This window comes from Misgurnus anguillicaudatus, chromosome 6 (assembly GCF_027580225.2).
Source record: "Misgurnus anguillicaudatus chromosome 6, ASM2758022v2, whole genome shotgun sequence".
Classification (NCBI taxonomy): domain Eukaryota; kingdom Metazoa; phylum Chordata; class Actinopteri; order Cypriniformes; family Cobitidae; genus Misgurnus; species Misgurnus anguillicaudatus.
Window position 1 is genome coordinate 6,808,918 of NC_073342.2, and position 17,138 is coordinate 6,826,055.

At 39.0% G+C, this 17,138-nt stretch overlaps 3 protein-coding genes across 3 annotated transcripts; all 3 read left to right on the forward strand.

Annotated features, from left to right (window-relative positions):
- The first annotated feature begins 11,923 nt into the window (after positions 1 to 11,923).
- Positions 11,924 to 12,247, forward strand: LOC141364149 (histone H4-like). The gene has a single exon (XM_073868249.1). It carries the CDS (start codon positions 11,928 to 11,930, stop codon positions 12,237 to 12,239), a length of 312 nt encoding a protein of 103 aa, XP_073724350.1. The 5' UTR covers positions 11,924 to 11,927; the 3' UTR covers positions 12,240 to 12,247.
- Positions 12,248 to 13,100: 853 nt separating this feature from the next.
- On the forward strand, positions 13,101 to 13,681 carry LOC141364150 (histone H2B). The gene has a single exon (XM_073868250.1). It carries the CDS (start codon positions 13,118 to 13,120, stop codon positions 13,490 to 13,492), a length of 375 nt encoding a protein of 124 aa, XP_073724351.1. The 5' UTR covers positions 13,101 to 13,117; the 3' UTR covers positions 13,493 to 13,681.
- A 2,607-nt stretch (positions 13,682 to 16,288) lies between these two features.
- On the forward strand, positions 16,289 to 17,084 carry LOC129433290 (histone H1-like). Its single transcript, XM_055191884.2, has one exon. It carries the CDS (start codon positions 16,326 to 16,328, stop codon positions 16,938 to 16,940), a length of 615 nt encoding a protein of 204 aa, XP_055047859.2. The 5' UTR covers positions 16,289 to 16,325; the 3' UTR covers positions 16,941 to 17,084.
- The last annotated feature ends 54 nt before the right edge of the window (positions 17,085 to 17,138 follow it).

Below are 17,138 nucleotides of genomic sequence, written 5' to 3' on the forward strand. Positions count from 1 at the left end.
GTTTAGGAGCTTCTCCAGGTTTCTGTAAGTACCAGGCTAAACGATTACCATTACACACTGCACTGCTGACTTTACAGTTTATTTGAACTTGTTGTCCTGGTTGAACTGTTATTGATGGACTCTGAGTAAGAGTGTACTGTCCTCTATACACTGAAAGAAACAACAAGAATGAAATATAAGACAACACTGAAACAAATCAATATTTCACTCTTCAATGAATTAATGATCATGATAAAAATGTTACAACGCAAACCTTGAGTAAAGACTGTGAGTGTCCAGATGAAGATGATGATGAAAGTCATTGTTGTTCTTTTGGTTTGTGTGATGATGAAGATTCTGTTCTGTTCTGATCTCAGTCATGAAGTGTTAAACTCACAGCACTATAAACACTCACACATCACTGAAGCATGACAACACAATGCAAACTCACTCTCACTTCATTTACATCATTTACCTGAACAGACTTTTTCTTTTGAACATAATCAGTGACCTCTTCCTACATGATTAAACATGCTTTTTAATTCAAACAGTATTTACAAGAAAACTTTGCAGGAAAATATGCACACAGTCCACAGACTCTACACATTGTAAAACATATCTTATTCCACATTTTAAACAATGTGATTCGTTTTAATCTGTCAGCTGAAACACAATCTTAATACAAATGTTATAATTTAAATTTTGCATAACTTAATTAAAGATGCATTACAAATTAAACTTTGAATAAAAATCTTTGTCAATATATGCTGTTCATTGCATGCTGATTTTAGAAGATCTGTCCTGTGTGTGTCTGAGATGTTTGTTTTCAGAGACACAAGCCTTCACCTAACATCACACTTTCAGATCTCACACATCTCTACTGAACTCCTCTATCACAGATCAAACATTTGTAGATTAAAGACAATCAGTCCTATCTCATGTCTACTGAAGATCATACAGGTTATCATAAATGAGCGTTTGGGTAACATCAACAACCACTGGGTTTCAGTATTACTGTTAATGTCACAGATATTTTGATACAGAATCAAATCCTGGTCATCCTTGTCTTATTTACATTCACTTATGTAATGTTTTCTTCTGAGGTCTGATGTTTGTCCACGAGCTCCACCTTGTGGTTCCAATACAATAACACACAAAATTATTTTCATTGCTCTTCAGTTAAGCAGATCTTTCAAATAACACCTGACTAAAACTGTTTATTTTCATATCTACTGACATCTACTCTTCATCTGTTAAAAATACTTTGCAATTTAACTTTTTTATTTATCACACTCATCTAGTAGAAAATTCGTATATAACATGTGCAATACTGTATGCGTGTTGCATAACTATTATAACCTGTTAAATGGAAGAAAGCATCCAAGTGCAGAGAATTGATAAAAAAGCGTCTCTTTTATCATGAACCCAATTCGAAATATCTGCTGTTGGCTTGTAATTTGACATCAAGCGTAATGCACATAAGTTTACATAATGCAGCGAACACATATTTTGAACTGATGAGCCACACAGCTGACGGGTTACATTCATGTTGTGAGGAGCTTCGCATCATGCTCCCTCAAAAACAGAAGTCACTGGCCTCTACCAATTCTTAAAGACGGCTACAGAATCATCAGATTAGAGGTCTACACGGGTCCAAAAATTCCTACCCGAACCCGATCAGACCCGCAAATGTGCTACACTGAACCGACCCGGACCCGTCTGTTGTTTTGAAAGCTGGACCCGGAACCGACCCGGACCCGTCTATTATTTAAAAGCTGGACCCGGATCCGACGAAGACCCGTCTATTATTTAAAATGTGGACCCGAACCCGTCAGGGAAGACACAGACCCGACCGGCAAATATTACTTAGCTAAATGTTATTAATAAGTCAATAAACAAGTAGCGAAAATGAAACTTTTTGTCTTACCCGTTAGAAGTTAGTCTTCTCCCTCTTTGTACCTGACTGTGTGATGCACAATTTCCATGAAAGTTCCATCCATGTTATTCCTCTCTTGACGATTGAAATGTTTATGCTTATTCCAGCTTTTAAAGTCCACTTTACAGTCATGGTGATTAATAACGCAGTTTTACATCGGGTCAACTTGCTTAATAATGTTTGCCCATTTGGATTATAATAACGATTGCTCGTTCAGTGCCATGGCTGCTTTCGTTAGCTTTGCTGCTTTGCTATCATCTTGTTGAGCAGAGTCGCGAAAACTTTAGATATAACAGCAAGACGGTCAATTTATAATATTATTATAAAAATTTGAGAAGTCAGTGCAAAATGCGCGGTACGGCGGAATAGGTCCCGCCTTCTAAATAAAAGAGCCAGTTGTCAAAGGTAAAGTCATTGCGTCTCACTTAGTCTGGTAGGAAGGGGGGGTTCACCTGCACCCGAAAGGTATATTTTTTTAACCTTGTTTTTTGCAATCCTTAAGGTGTCCAGAAAAGGAACCCCGATGTTCCCCATGCAAATCACCGTCCCATGTGTGATTTCCTGCATCATCCCCTGTGACCGTGCCCGACACTCGGCCGTGAAAAATGCAAACTTTAAATCCACATAGAATCTGAACAACACATCCCACAGACACAATCCACCCCACCCTCTCCTAATCTTTGCACAAGGAATTGATAGATATGAGGATTGTCATGATTAGATGATGTATGGTGCATTAAAACTCAAATAAACACAAATAATTAAAAAAAATCTGTGACCTTGGATCAGTGGAACTTCTCCCCTATGGACCCTATTGATATATGTTTTCTAACTTTTGTATTTTTACAGTCTTTAGGATGTCTAAGAAGCAAATGTTGATGATCCCTACTTAAAATATTGTCACATGTTGGTCCAACTGAACATCTTCCATGATAAGGAGTTACTATTCAAACCGTTATTTTGGTATTATATTTATAGAAACAAAAGAGAAAACCACTCATATAGTCAAATATGTGTATATATAGGGTATAACAAATCCCCATTAGAATAAACTGAAATAGAACAAAGTGATTCTAATCAAAGGTCAAAAGGTCAAGGGCAATGAAGTCTATTCATCATACAGCAGGGCTGTTTCTCAATATGCGTTCTTCAGCGATCTTGCGTTCTTGTGTCCTCGCTCTACGTCATCATTAACAGTCGAAGTTCATTCCAATTCTCAAGAACGCAAGTACAGAGGACGCATGAAAATACCCGGATGTGTTCTTGATATCGAGGATGCATCGAGTGTAGACTTGCGCGCTGAAATCGCTTTACGCCCCAGAAGTCATTGAGGCAAAACAATGGCGGAGGTCAGGTGACCAACAGGAAGATCGCACACATCTCAATTCTCATAAGTGCGTTCTGTGTTCTCGCGACCTTCTGAGTTCGTTCTTCCGAGGTCGCCTGGCAAGTTCAATCTCCACAAGGACGCAAGTCCGTTCTTTGCGTTCTTGGAATTGAGAAACAGCCCAGGTCTTCATAATCGATCTCTTGCTCCTTGTCGTCTTCACCATCTCCATCCATCTCCTCAACTGTTTCCTCAAGGAAGCCAGTGAGTGAAGTGGGGAAGATAGGTCCAGAAGACCACACTGGTTCCAGAGTACCCTCTTCAGTCTTTTCCCAGCCTTGGCCAGAATCATGGGGCTTGGGACACCAGAATATCGGTGTGGCTGCTTTCTTGTGGATAGCCAGACGGTGGTTGACACAGTTGATGTGTGGGACCTTGGATCTGGTGGTAAGCGTCTCATCCTCTCCAATCATTCTTTTCAGCATGATTTTGAATGTGAAATGAACTGCTTTGCCAAGCTGAAAGTTGGTTAGGAGAACTGTGTGAAGAGTTTTGCAAAAGTGACCTATGTATTGAGAAATGTGTCCTAGCATCTGTAAAAAACTGTTATTGCCATTACATGCTACAGAATATCTGCCTTGAAAAAACTCACTTGAAGGCTGCATGGTACTTGGATTACTCTGCAGCTTTTTCAGAGACCCAACCTTCCCTTTGCCTCTAAAGGTACTTGTAAAGCTTTCCCTGTGAAGATGCAGAGGCCGAGTATTGTGCAGTAGTCTGCCCCCTTACATTCTGCCAGTTAGCTGACATTTAGGATCTGCCTGTGCTTTTCGATCCCAATGTCGACGTAGATGGTCAGCGTGACGGATTGGGCGTGGTGTAGGAGGATGAAGAAAATGTCTGTGTCTGCAGTCCTCACCACAGCCACCTTGTGCCCCAGTTGAGCGGCATACAGCAAGTACAGAACAACCCGGTTGTCAGTCTCTTCCTGGGTTGAATCCAACTGAGGTATCTCACATAGTCCTTCTCAAATGGCCATCAGTGTGGTCCTTCGGATGAGACGTTAAACCAAGGTCCTGACTCTCTGTGGTCATTAAAAATCCCAGGATGTCTTTCGAAAAAGAGTAGGGGTGTGCCCCGGCATCCTGGCCAAACTTGCCCGTTGACCTACTAATCATCCCCCCATACTAATTGGCTATATCACTCTGTCTCCTCTCCAATAATAAGCTGGTGTGTGATGGGTGTTCTGGCGCAATATGGCTGCCGTCTCATCATCCAGGTGGATGCTGCACATTGGTGGTGGTTGAGGAGAATCCCCCTTTCATATGTAAATCGCTTTGAGTGCTGCCGGAAAGTGCTATATTAATGTAACAAATTATTATTATTATTATTATTTGACACCATCATCTCTCTTGGATTTCTTTGTAGCAGGATTAAACTCTTCAGACTCACTATCATTTTCTTCCTTGTGTTTCTTTGACTTGGGCATGATTAGCAATGATCACCAACTAGCCACCAACCATTAGCTATTATAGTATAACAGTATTGACTTTATTTTTCCTTAATGTCTTCAAGGCAGCTTCAAACTTGGTAGAGGAGTATATTTTTCAGACTCACCATCGATATCACTCTTCTCTTTTTTGAGGATGATAAGCATGCATCAATTGCAAAAAAAAGAGAAGCTGGGAAGATGGGCCGGCACTGATACAGTGTGGCACTGGATTACTCCAAACAGCTTTTTTTGTATTTTGGGCTTGCTAAGTCTGGACTTTCTGAAGGCCTTCAGAGTTATTAACTTTCGACCACACGTATTGCTCTAAGTTTCAAATTGATTCCAATCTAAATAAAAAACTTGGTACAATATTTTAATGTGGAATATGTTTATCAGACACCTGAAGCATTACAAATATATACCAGTTTGAAAAAGACATTATGTAAATGTTCTTTTTTTGCTTTTTTTTGGAAATCCAGGGAGGCAACCAATATAGCCAGAAAAGACATACACGTGACAATATGTCAGGTGTGGATCATCAACGTTTGTTTATTAGACATCTTACAGACTGTAAAAATACAAAAGTTAGAAGACATATATCAATAGGGTCCATAGGGGAGGAGTTCCAGTGATCCAATGTCACAATTTTATTTAAATTTTTTTGTGTTTATTTGAGTTTTTTGCATTATACATCATCTAATCATGACAATCCTCATATCTATCAATTCCTCGTGCAAAGACGAAGAGGAAATGGGGTGGATTGTGTCTGTAGAATGTATTGTACAGATTCTATGTAGATTTAAAGTTTTCCTTTTTCACAGCCGAAAATCAAGCACAGACACAAAAGATGATACAAAAAATCACACATGGGACAATAATTTGCATGGGGAACATCAAAATTCCTTTTCTAGACACCTTAAGGATTACAAAAAACTAGGTTAAAAAATATACCTTTCGGGTGCAGGTGAACCCCCCCTTCCTACCCTACTAACTGTAGAAGCTCCTGACTGGTAGCCAGAGAAACATTAAAAGAGCACATGCGCGTTAGCTGCCTGGTTGGAGCAACCAAATATAAACTTTTTAACGCAATTTTCGCGTCATAGAAAAAATTTATGCGACAGTTCATCTAAGTTTTTGTTGCTGTTTTTGAAATATTTTATTTAAATGTGAGTGTGTGTTCTCCGAGTCCGATTGACCTCGGGTATTACCCACAATGTTAAACAGACCCGGGACCCGAAGTATAGATTGAGACCCGACCCGGACCCGGCTGATCATTTAAAATATAGACCCGAACCCGTACGGGTCCCGGGTCGGGTCCCGGGTCTTCGGGTCTCGGGTCTTCCGTGTAGACCTCTACATCAGATCTTGTTGCAACTGGCAGATCATCCCACAGATATGGAACAGAGAGAATGTACCTGATATAGCAATGCTTACATCGCGTGCACGCGCGTCGAATTTCTGAGGCATAAATTCTGTTTCCGCCTGGATGCATGTAGAGGTAGCTGCAGGCTGGAGCAAACGGCGTGCCATAAGGTCGGAAAGAAATGGGGTGTGCCACGAGGAATGGGGCGTGCCGTAAGGTCTATTCAATTGGACGTGAAAAGCTTCCTGATCCGCATAAAAGCGAGCCATAACTTTATCACTATATAAAATAAATTTCTTTCACTGTAAAAATAACAATAATGATATTGAGAATACATTCAAAAGTATGTTACCTTCGAAATCTTCTGTATGGCGCAGGTTACATGACATCATCACCACCGCAACTTTTCCAGGATCAATCATTAAAAAAAACATTCATAATGTTTGTGAGAAATGCACTTTTTGCAAAATCACTTAAAGATATTAAAGTGCCCATATTATGACTGCTTTTCCACAAGTTATATAGGTGTATGAGTTCCATAAAGCATGTTTAAAAAAGTTGTTTGCTTGAAATAGCTTGTAGGAAAAGATTGTTACCCATCTCTAGTAGCCTCTGTTTCAGTGCATTTCAGATTGTGCCGTTTTGAGCTAGTCATTACATATTTATGAGCTGCTGCTCCTTTGATCACGCCCCACTACTAACGTCATGTGCCCGTGTGCGTGCTCAGTGGTATCGTGAGCAGTACAGACCATACTGTGTTATTATTTTATATATTATTATTATTAACGGTTTATGTTGCCAACAGACAAATCATGCAGAAAAGTATCACTAATAAGTACACTACAGGAGAAGAAACCCATGACACACAATGATTCCAGAGTCAATTGTGATGTTACGTTAGCAGTCACAACAATAAACTGGTTTTCCCTGGACAATGCTAACATATTCCCGTTATAAACATTTTCAAACGCATTATTTTCGCAAATTACAGAAATTAAGACCCGGCGGGGGATGTATACTGCTTGTGGACTGCGTGCTAATTGCTAGAAGCTAGCGGGAGCTCCGGACCGGAAAGTTATAAGAGGCTCGGGGGTTAGCCTCGTCAGAAAAGCCGGGGCGGTAAGGCCCGGCCTCGGTGTGTCAAACTCATCACGACACAAAGATTCCAGCGTAAAATGTGATGAGCAGTCTCAACAATACACTCGTTTTCCCTGCACAATACTAACATATTCCCGTTATAAACATTTTCAAACGCATTATTTTCACAAATTACAGAAATTAAGACCCGGTGAAGGATGTATACTGCTTGTGGACGCGTGCTAATTGCTAGAAGCTAGCGGGAGCTCCGGACCGTACAGTTATTAGAGGCTCGGGGGTCAGCCTCGTCAGAAAAGCCGGGGTGTAAGGCCCGATGTAGCAGCCGATCCTGTTCCCCTCGGAATGTCTGTTCCCCTTGTCGCTTTTTGTACACCCAGCTGTTTTTTTTCTGAATATTTATTTTATAGTTTTAATAGTTGTAAGCTGTATTAGGTTGTACAAACTCTGTAAATATGCTATACCATACTAAAAAAATTAAATAAATAAAAAAGACGCAGATATTCTTAGATACCTGCGCCTGCGCAAAATATGCAAAATATAACGTGACTTCTTACCTTTTGTGTTTGATACAACGATCGCGAATCGAATCCAGTCTGTTTCAGATGTGTGAATGATCCATTAAAGTCCAATAAAATACAATACAAATAAAAAATACATCCAATGACCATTTTTGTCCACAAATGCGTATAATCCGTGGGAGCTACATAGTCTGTTGTTTACATCAGATTTCGCATGAAGGTCTTATCGCCTACAATCTGATGACTATTTGCGTCGTAACACACTGTATATAAGAATACTCCAGGTTCCAATAACCACGCGTTAAAACTTTGTTTTTAAAAGTAGGCGGGAGTATAATCCATAATATCCAAATAGCGCTGTTATTTCAGTGAGACATGATAACAGCAGGGTATCAGTGAGCAAAGTGACTGACTGCTCTGTGCTCTCTCTAGCTCCCTGGTGGGTGGAGACCTGCGAGTGGGGTGGTGGGCGGGAAAATTGAAACTGAATGTGACGAAACGTTTTGTGACGTCACAACGGAGCTGAGTTTGAACTCGCGCGATCTGAGACTCAAGGCAGAGGACATTCAGAAACGTGTATCTCACTCAAAACAGCATGGATGGATTTTTTCCAAGTTTGTATGCGTGTGGGAGCATCAGAGACACAAAATAACACCCCAAAATCCAGAAAAAGTGCGTTTTTCATAACATTTATTTTTGTATTGCCCTTTTTCTATTTCATTTTGGACTGACTTTAAAATAGATATTCCTAAAATAGAAATGCTCAGTATTAGAATTTACCTCATGACATTTTACTTTGTTTCCAAAACCCATATTTTTCTGGAAAAAAATATATAATTTAATTATTTTGTCAACGTTTTATAATACACAAATAAAAGAAACCCTCCTTTGATTCATAAACTTTTATTTTTGTATTCATTTGTATTTTTCATTTTATACTTGTTATTCTCTGATTTACACATTTTACGATTTATTTTTAGCTAAAGGAAATTACATATAACTATGGTAACGGCTGATTGGCCAATGCAGTTGCCAGAAGGAAGCTCCTTTGACCAATGAGAAACCTCTTACCACGCCCCTAACTCCTGCCACGCCCCTACCTCTTGCCACGCCCATTGCTCCAAGCTGCAGCTACCCTTGTCTCCCTGGATTGGACTGTTACATTGTATGTCATGCCATATCCACATCCACTTGGAGGTGTTTTTAATTCACAGCAACTGTTTAAACATTTGTGTCGCTTTCAACCGAGCGGTGTGCTTCCACTAAGCTCTGGTCTCTAATAAAAGGTAGATGGACCAAAATAAATATCTTTTATCTTAGTCCTGAAACATTGTACTTTAAGTCTATGGTGGAGAGGGTATTTAAATAAACCGCGGAAATTTGGTAGTCACATATTTATTAATAGACTTCTGTCAGAACGTCCACTGCAGGAATCGTTCTAAAAACCTGATGCCCATTCCAACTAAAGTTTGATGCCCATTCCGACTAAAACAGTAAATGTTTATAATTTATTTTGAAAGTACTAACAAAATTCTACCTTCTGTTAAAATTTCATGCAAATATCTGTTGAAATGAGAAAGTTATAAGCAAAAACATTATATGTAATTATTAATTATACATTAAATTATCAATTCTGTTTATTGTCCACAACAAGAGGTGTCCTATTGGGGGCCAACAAAGTCGATTTTTTTCTTTTTAAAAAGGCATGGGAAAAGGTTCGCCCATTGGACTGAGGAGGCAAGATGCCTGACCAAAGGGGCATTACGACCTCTTTACAGGAGTTTTCAAGGATTAACACATGACTTGCCACAACATGTTGTTGCAGAGAGGAACCGAATGTTGTCCAACCAGGCTCTGGTGGACTTCATTGTGGCAAGAGGAACCGATAACCACATTCAGGTATATGCATCAAGAATGCATTCCTAAACTGCATTCTACACCAGGTTATCTAGTAAATAAACAACTTACACATACATGGAAATGTTTTTAATGTAATTTTCAATTTTCTCTGCACAGTCCATCATCAATGGACAAAAGAAATCAAAGTCTTGACACTTTTTCCAAGTGTTCCATCAAGAAAGTGCCTGCGCCGTTGTTCATTGAAGATAAGGAGCAAATTGATGTTATCTACACTCACCTGACTGCATTCTGGACCACACACACACACACACACACACACAGTGACCAGATCTGATTCATTATGGATGTCCTTTTTCCAGAAGTGTGTTAGTTGTGCTCTGCATGGTGTTATTCACATTGTTTTTAAAGTGATACTTCACCCAAAAATGAAAATTCTGTCATCATTTACTCACTCATGTTGTTACAAACTCGTATACATTTCTTTGTTCTAATGAACACAAAGGAAGGTATTTTGAGAAATGTTTGTAACCAAACAGTTTGTGGACCCCGTTTATTTCCATAGTAGGAAAAAATAATACTATGGAAGTGAATGGGGTCCACAAACAGTTTTGTAACAAATTGTGCTTCATAAAATGCTATGTAGGACATGTTTTGTAGCTGTATGACGACCAATAGGCTTTATGCCCAGCTGCACTAATTCCTGAACTTCAGCCTTGTTTCCTGTCTGCCATTATTGGACAAACTGATTAATCCAGGTGTGTTTGATTATTGTTGTGACTACTGAGGTCAGGCACTCCTGGATTAATCAGTTTGTCCAATAATGGCAGACAGGAAACAAGGAGCTGGCTGAAGTTCAGGAAGTAGTGCAGCTGGGCATAAAGCCTATTGTGGATTATACAGCAGATATTTCATTTAGGATCCATATGATTACACAGTACTGTATGTCTAATGGCCTAAATATGGTTAATATCTAAATGTAACTTAATATAAATTCACAACATCATATATCAGTCAGTCTCTTGTATATAAAAACAGTTTATAAATAAATATAAATAGTTAAGTGTGACGTCGTCATGCGCCGCTTCCGGGTCCAATCGATTTTTAAATGCCATAAGAAATAACAGGAAAACACGCTACTATTTAAATCCATGATCCTTATTTTTATCTCCAATAATAAAAAACAAGAGGACCAGACCTGGAATATATGGATTTTTTTACTGTGTGTAGTTCCGTTGTGTGCAGACTGCGGTGTACACTGTTAGTTTATAAAATTTTTGCTTAAATGTGTAATATTAATAAATAGTGCTCCTAAACGGTTGTTTAAATAGATTAGTTGTATTTCCCTCTCCCCCTACTGGACACATGAGGAACAACAGGGGCGCAAAACTGCCAGGGGTGTAAAACTGTCAGGGGCGTAGATCTACCGGCTCCAGGTCTGCAGCCTCTCCATATAGTCTGCTTTTGTCAACGAAAATGTACTAAATATCGTTGTCACATGACGAAAACTATGTTTGTTGTATGACCAAATATGTTGACAAATTTTATCTATCCGACTTATTTGAAAATGTGATCTCGTGAAGTAATGTTTTAGTATGATTCAATGCAAGCCTTTGTACATAAGGCCACAGGTCCTCTTTGTCACGTACTGTTGACATGGTGAATCATAATATCGGTGCTCTATTGATAATGTCTTTACATAGTGGTTGTGTACGCACTTAACTCAGATTCAACCTACTTAGAATCGACTTAAACTAACTAATTTCAGTTTTCCATCTCATAGTAATCAACTCAGAGTTCAAGTTTTAACTCAGAGTTGGTTGAACATTTTTTATCATAAATTTTTTTTAGGGGGCTGTGAATGAATGCACGTACATGGTGAAAAATGAAATGAAAAAGTCTGTTCAGGTAAATGATGTAAATGAAGTGAGAGTGAGTTTGCATTGTGTTGTCATGCTTCATAATTGTCTTAGAAATGTTTATTTAATGTTTTAAATGTAAAATAATAGAAAATCGGATATTTTAATGACATCTACTATGCACTAGGTTTATTAAAAGAATGCACATCACTCATTTCAATTAAAAATCACTCCGCAAGCACAGCTGTATGTAATTGCTATAAACTATTCTTAAATAAATGGTTAAAAGTTGTCTAATCACAACAGTTAATAATAAATTAAAACTATAATTCAGTTTAAGCTAAAAAAAAAAAAAAGTAGGCAGGTCTGTGCTTTTACTGTGACGCGTCACAAAGTACCGCCTTCATTTATCCATGTTTCCACTAGGTCCTGTAGGCAACTTGAAAGTCTTGTTTCAGCGCTCCGCTGTTTTTACACTCTGTTTTGCGGATTGAAATCATGTCAGGAAGAGGTAAAGGCGGTAAAGGACTCGGCAAAGGAGGCGCAAAGCGTCATCGTAAGGTTTTGCGTGATAACATCCAGGGAATCACCAAACCCGCCATCCGTCGTCTCGCTCGTCGTGGTGGAGTCAAGCGTATTTCTGGTCTGATCTATGAGGAGACTCGCGGTGTGTTGAAGGTGTTTTTGGAGAGCGTTATTCGTGACGCTGTCACCTACACTGAACACGCCAAGAGAAAGACCGTCACCGCCATGGATGTCGTATATGCTCTGAAGCGTCAGGGCCGCACTCTGTACGGTTTCGGAGGTTAAATGCTTAAACTCCACTCAAACCCAACCGGCTCTTTTTAGAGCCATCCACATTATCACATAGAGTTCACATCTGATCGTTATTTTTCTTTCTGTACTGGTTAATTGCCTGTGTATTTATGTGCTCATGCTTATTGTATTTCAAGAAAATACAAGAGCGCAAAATGCATGCAAACGTTCAATATACGTCGTTGCATACACATTTGTAGATTTTCCTTAAATACAAATGTTTAAGTCTAAAACGAAAGTGTTCCCAAAAACTGCCCTAAAGTTGCGGATTCCTAATTATTTTCGGACACACTATTAATGTAATTTGATCATAACGACTGATCATGCCTAGTCTGTCCTAGTTGTGCTCAGTCTTTGTTTACAATCACAGATACAAATTATTTATGCAAGAAACACTCTTGTGTAGAGTTTAATCTTAGAATGTGTTAGTAAATTATTAGTTGCCTTTATACGCAATACGCATACGTAAGAGATCTCGCTTGTAATAGTTAAATAAACACTTTAGAGCAAAATGAAAAACGAGCAGTGCCTTCGTTTATATTTAAAGTATTTTGCGCTTTCTATTTCCAACAAACAATTATACTAAAAAAAACTGTATTTTAAAAAAATGAGCGGGAAAGTAAAACCACACATAAACGCACAAAGGATTTTCACTTCAAATGAGGCCATGGGTGGGGTTACAGTTTTAGAGACTGCGATTGGCTCGCAAAGATTACAGCCATTCCAATGAAATCCATTCGTGTTGCTTGTCCAATGAAGACATCCAATCAGACTTTAAGTCTGCGGTCTTTGAAAATTAGCATGAACAGTAAATAAATAGTCATTCACAAAAGTGACGTGCTTTAGTCTTTGGTTTTGTTTCTGAAGTGATCATGCCTGAGCCAGCGAAGTCCGCACCTAAGAAGGGGTCCAAGAAGGCCGTTACTAAAACCGCAGGAAAGGGCGGTAAGAAGCGTAAGAGGTCTAGGAAGGAGAGCTATGCTATCTACGTCTACAAAGTACTGAAGCAGGTTCATCCTGACACCGGGATTTCCTCTAAGGCCATGGGGATCATGAACTCTTTCGTCAATGATATCTTCGAGCGTATCGCCGGTGAGTCCTCTCGTCTCGCTCACTACAACAAGCGCTCCACCATCACATCGAGAGAGATCCAGACCGCCGTGCGTCTGCTGCTGCCCGGTGAACTCGCCAAACACGCCGTGTCTGAGGGAACAAAGGCCGTCACCAAGTACACCAGCTCCAAATAAATCTGTTGAAGCTTTCAACACCACAAAGACTCTTTTAAGAGCCACCCACTTTATTGGTTAAAGAGCTTTCTATTATTTTTCATGCATTATAGTTAAACCCTTTTTGCGTGTATGAAGTACTAGTTATTTTAGCTTTACAATATCTGGCAGTAAATTCAGAGTACTACATAAAACAAACCTAAATTTTCATTGTTAATGTTGCTTTCATTACATGGTTCAGGAGTCCTTTATTGCATTAATTACCGTAAACCCACTGTAAATTCTGATTTAAAATAAATGTTTGGCTTATGTTATTTAAAATTAACGTCTTTGTTTTTAACACTATTTATGAAAACATTTTGACATAACAGGAATTTATACTATTGCATGTAAGGCTACATATTTTACATTTATTATAAATATTTTGAGATGTTTTAATTTCACTTTAAACTATTGAATTAGTAATATTTAGTTGCATAACCATTGTTGTTGATAACTGCTGCACATCTGTGTCAAATCGAGTCAATCAACTTCTGGCCTTGAAATTTCAGCACATGATCTACAGTTCCTGTAAATTTTTAGATTTTGCTTCAGAAACTGCATTTTTAATGTCACCCCACATGTTTTCAATGGGGTAGTGTTGTAAAACTTTCTTGCAAATACCAGTAGACTTGGATTTCCTTGAGCAGCAGTCTTTATTGGAGAAAGCGATCTTCAAATCCGAGCATAGAGCTCAGGAGCTGCAGTCACCAAGTCTGACTTACAATCGCCCTACATTGCATTTTAAACAAAGCATTGAAGCAAAGAAGTAATCCTGCCACCCCAATCGTGAAGTTTCACCAACCCTTAATCCCATCAACATTACACTGTCTCACTCAGACCATTTAATTATCATATAAATGGGTTCACACCTTAGGCTTGTTATTCACCTATGACTCAGAGCCTTCGTCAGCAAATGGCCACCAACTCAAACAATGAAACAAAAGGTAACAGGGCCACAGTTACCTGGATAATTTCTTTCATATTAAGATGAGACAGGAACTTGCCATTAAGTATTATGATCTATTTAAATTGATCCATGTTCCATTCTATACGATAAATAGGCCCAACACGGTAGTATGAAAAACATCCCAATACCATGATTTTTGTCTTTACAGTGTACTGTGGTTTAAATTCAGTACCCAGGGGTCACATGAGGTTCTGTCAATAACCACTAGACCCAAAAAGAGCAATTTTACTCTCATCAGACCAAAAATGTTACACAAGGTTTCTTCGGGCCAGCTGATGTGTTGATGTGATTCTGCTCATGTCTTTATTTCAACACTGGTGCTTTATGGGAGCTTTTTGCAAACAGCTTCGCTTAAATCAGACGTCTTCTGACTGTCACAGATCATTTTATATAATCTTTTATCTTTCTAGAGACATGAAAGGCTGGATCTTTGCCATCCTGGCTATTCTTCAGTCTGTTTTAACTGAAGTAGCTTTTATTTCCATGTGCTTTGAGTTTTGGTTGCCATTCTGAAGTTTTTGAGATAATTTTAGCTGAGATTCTTAAACTTCTCAAATAAACCTTTTTTAATCAAATTGTGTTGTTCCTCTGAGCAATGATGGAACAGTCCAGTTTACTTAGAAATTCAGCAGCAGATATATTTTATAACAAACATCCACTCTTTAGTCACATAGGTCCTTTTTTCTTCACACTGCTATTATTTTGATCACACCACTTTCAATAAATAAGTCTATAACTCATAATGGCCATATAAATAAGTAGAGTGGTTATCATTACCATAATGTATAATTGCTATTTTTTATAATATGTAACAAAGTGGACTTGGTTGTAAGAGGACTGATCAAAATAACTGATTTATATGCTTTATATGGTATTCAAATCATATAGCTTTTTTTCAAAGAAGTATTTATGAGGATAATTTTATAATCTGTTACAGACAATTCAGACATATTGTATGTCAGTGCTGATTGACAGGTTTTTAATAGTTGAATAGTTAGTAGTAGTAGTAGTAATACTGTAATAGAATAGTTTAATAGTTAACCCTAACGCTGATTGATCTTTAAATGAGTTTATAAGGAAGATAGAAAAACTGCACACAGTATAACAGATCATACAATGAAGGTTTATGCCTTTGAAAAACTGTATTTCATAAAGTTTTTGTGCATGCACGTCAGCATTTTACCACTATGTTATTGTTTGAATGCTTTAGACATTTTAATACATCTTCCTTCACACGATCACTTTACAATCAGCAACAAAAGCAAAAAAAAAAAAAAAAATTAACTACAAATCAGAGATGAAGTTACACATGAACAGGAAGCCTCTGGATGATGCGTGTGCTTCAAGGTGGCCAGAATAACTACTATATATAATAATTCACAAGTCCTTTAATGTTATTCATGTAATGAAAATAATTATCCAAGTGTCTGCTACAAATACAAAAGACACTTATAACATTTAATTAAATGTAAAATACAAAAATCACATGAGAAACAAATGCGGCTTTATTCGGTGGCTGGTGTTGGTCGTGGATTTGATCTAAAGTTGGCAAAATATATTTTGAATCGTGGCGTATTTTAGTTTTAAGACATAGCGCTGGACCTCTGCTCTGTGTTTAAGCTGTTTATATCGCGCCCATGTATTTTACATCTCTGTTTTTGTTGAAAAAGTTAGAGAAGAAAACACACGCGTTAGCGGCTCGTGTAGGTGCACAGACACTCAGCTGTCCCGGTTGAGTCTATATGGTTCTCATGTGCTGTATAAAAGCGCCGCGCGCTCTGCTACTCGCATGATCTCTCTCTTGTTGATTCTGTGATATTATAGATCCAGATCCTCTCAGAGAAAATGGCAGAAACCGCCCCAGCTGTTGCCGCCGCGCCGGCCAAAGCGCCCAAGAAGAAATCCGCCGCAAAGGCCAAGAAAACCGGACCAAGCGTCGGTGACCTCATCGTCAAAGCCGTTTCGGCTTCCAAGGAGAGGAGCGGTGTCTCTCTCGCTGCCCTGAAGAAAGCGATCGCCGCCGGTGGCTACGACGTGGAGAAGAACAACTCCCGCGTCAAGATCGCCATCAAGAACCTGGTCACTAAAGGCACTCTGGTCCAGACCAAAGGCACCGGCGCTTCCGGCTCTTTTAAACTCAACAAAAAGCAGGCAGAGACCAAGGCAAAACCAGCGAAGAAAGCCGCTCCTAAAGCAAAAAAGCCCGCAGCCAAGAAACCCGCCGCTGCCAAGAAGCCCAAGACTGCAGCGACAAAGAAGACCGCCGCTAAGAAATCACCCAAGAAAGCAGCGAAGAAACCAGCCGCCACCGCCGCTAAAAAGGCAGCAAAGAGCCCCAAGAAAGCAAAGAAGCCAGCGGCTCCTAAGAAAGCAGCGAAGAGCCCCAAAAAGGCTGCTAAACCCAAGACGACAAAGCCCAAAGCAGCTAAGCCTAAAAAGGCAGCGCCCAAAAAGAAATAGATTTTCAGTAAAATTTTATTTCCACTAAAAAGGCTCTTTTAAGAGCCACCCACCAGCCCTTTAAAGAGCAATCTTTCAATAGCTGTCGTTTTCTGGCTGTTAATTTCGAGAACTTCTGATTTGATAAAAATATACTTCATAAAATAGTACTTCTAATAAGAAGTCTCTGAAAGTTTTACTTTAGTGCCACGCAGATTT

What these genes read in the sequence shown, in the direction of transcription:
- LOC141364150 (XM_073868250.1), top strand. Translation starts at nt 13,118, where the DNA reads ATGCCTGAGCCAGCGAAGTCCGCACCTAAGAAGGGGTCCAAGAAGGCC.
- LOC141364149 (XM_073868249.1), top strand. Translation starts at nt 11,928, where the DNA reads ATGTCAGGAAGAGGTAAAGGCGGTAAAGGACTCGGCAAAGGAGGCGCA.
- LOC129433290 (XM_055191884.2), top strand. Translation starts at nt 16,326, where the DNA reads ATGGCAGAAACCGCCCCAGCTGTTGCCGCCGCGCCGGCCAAAGCGCCC.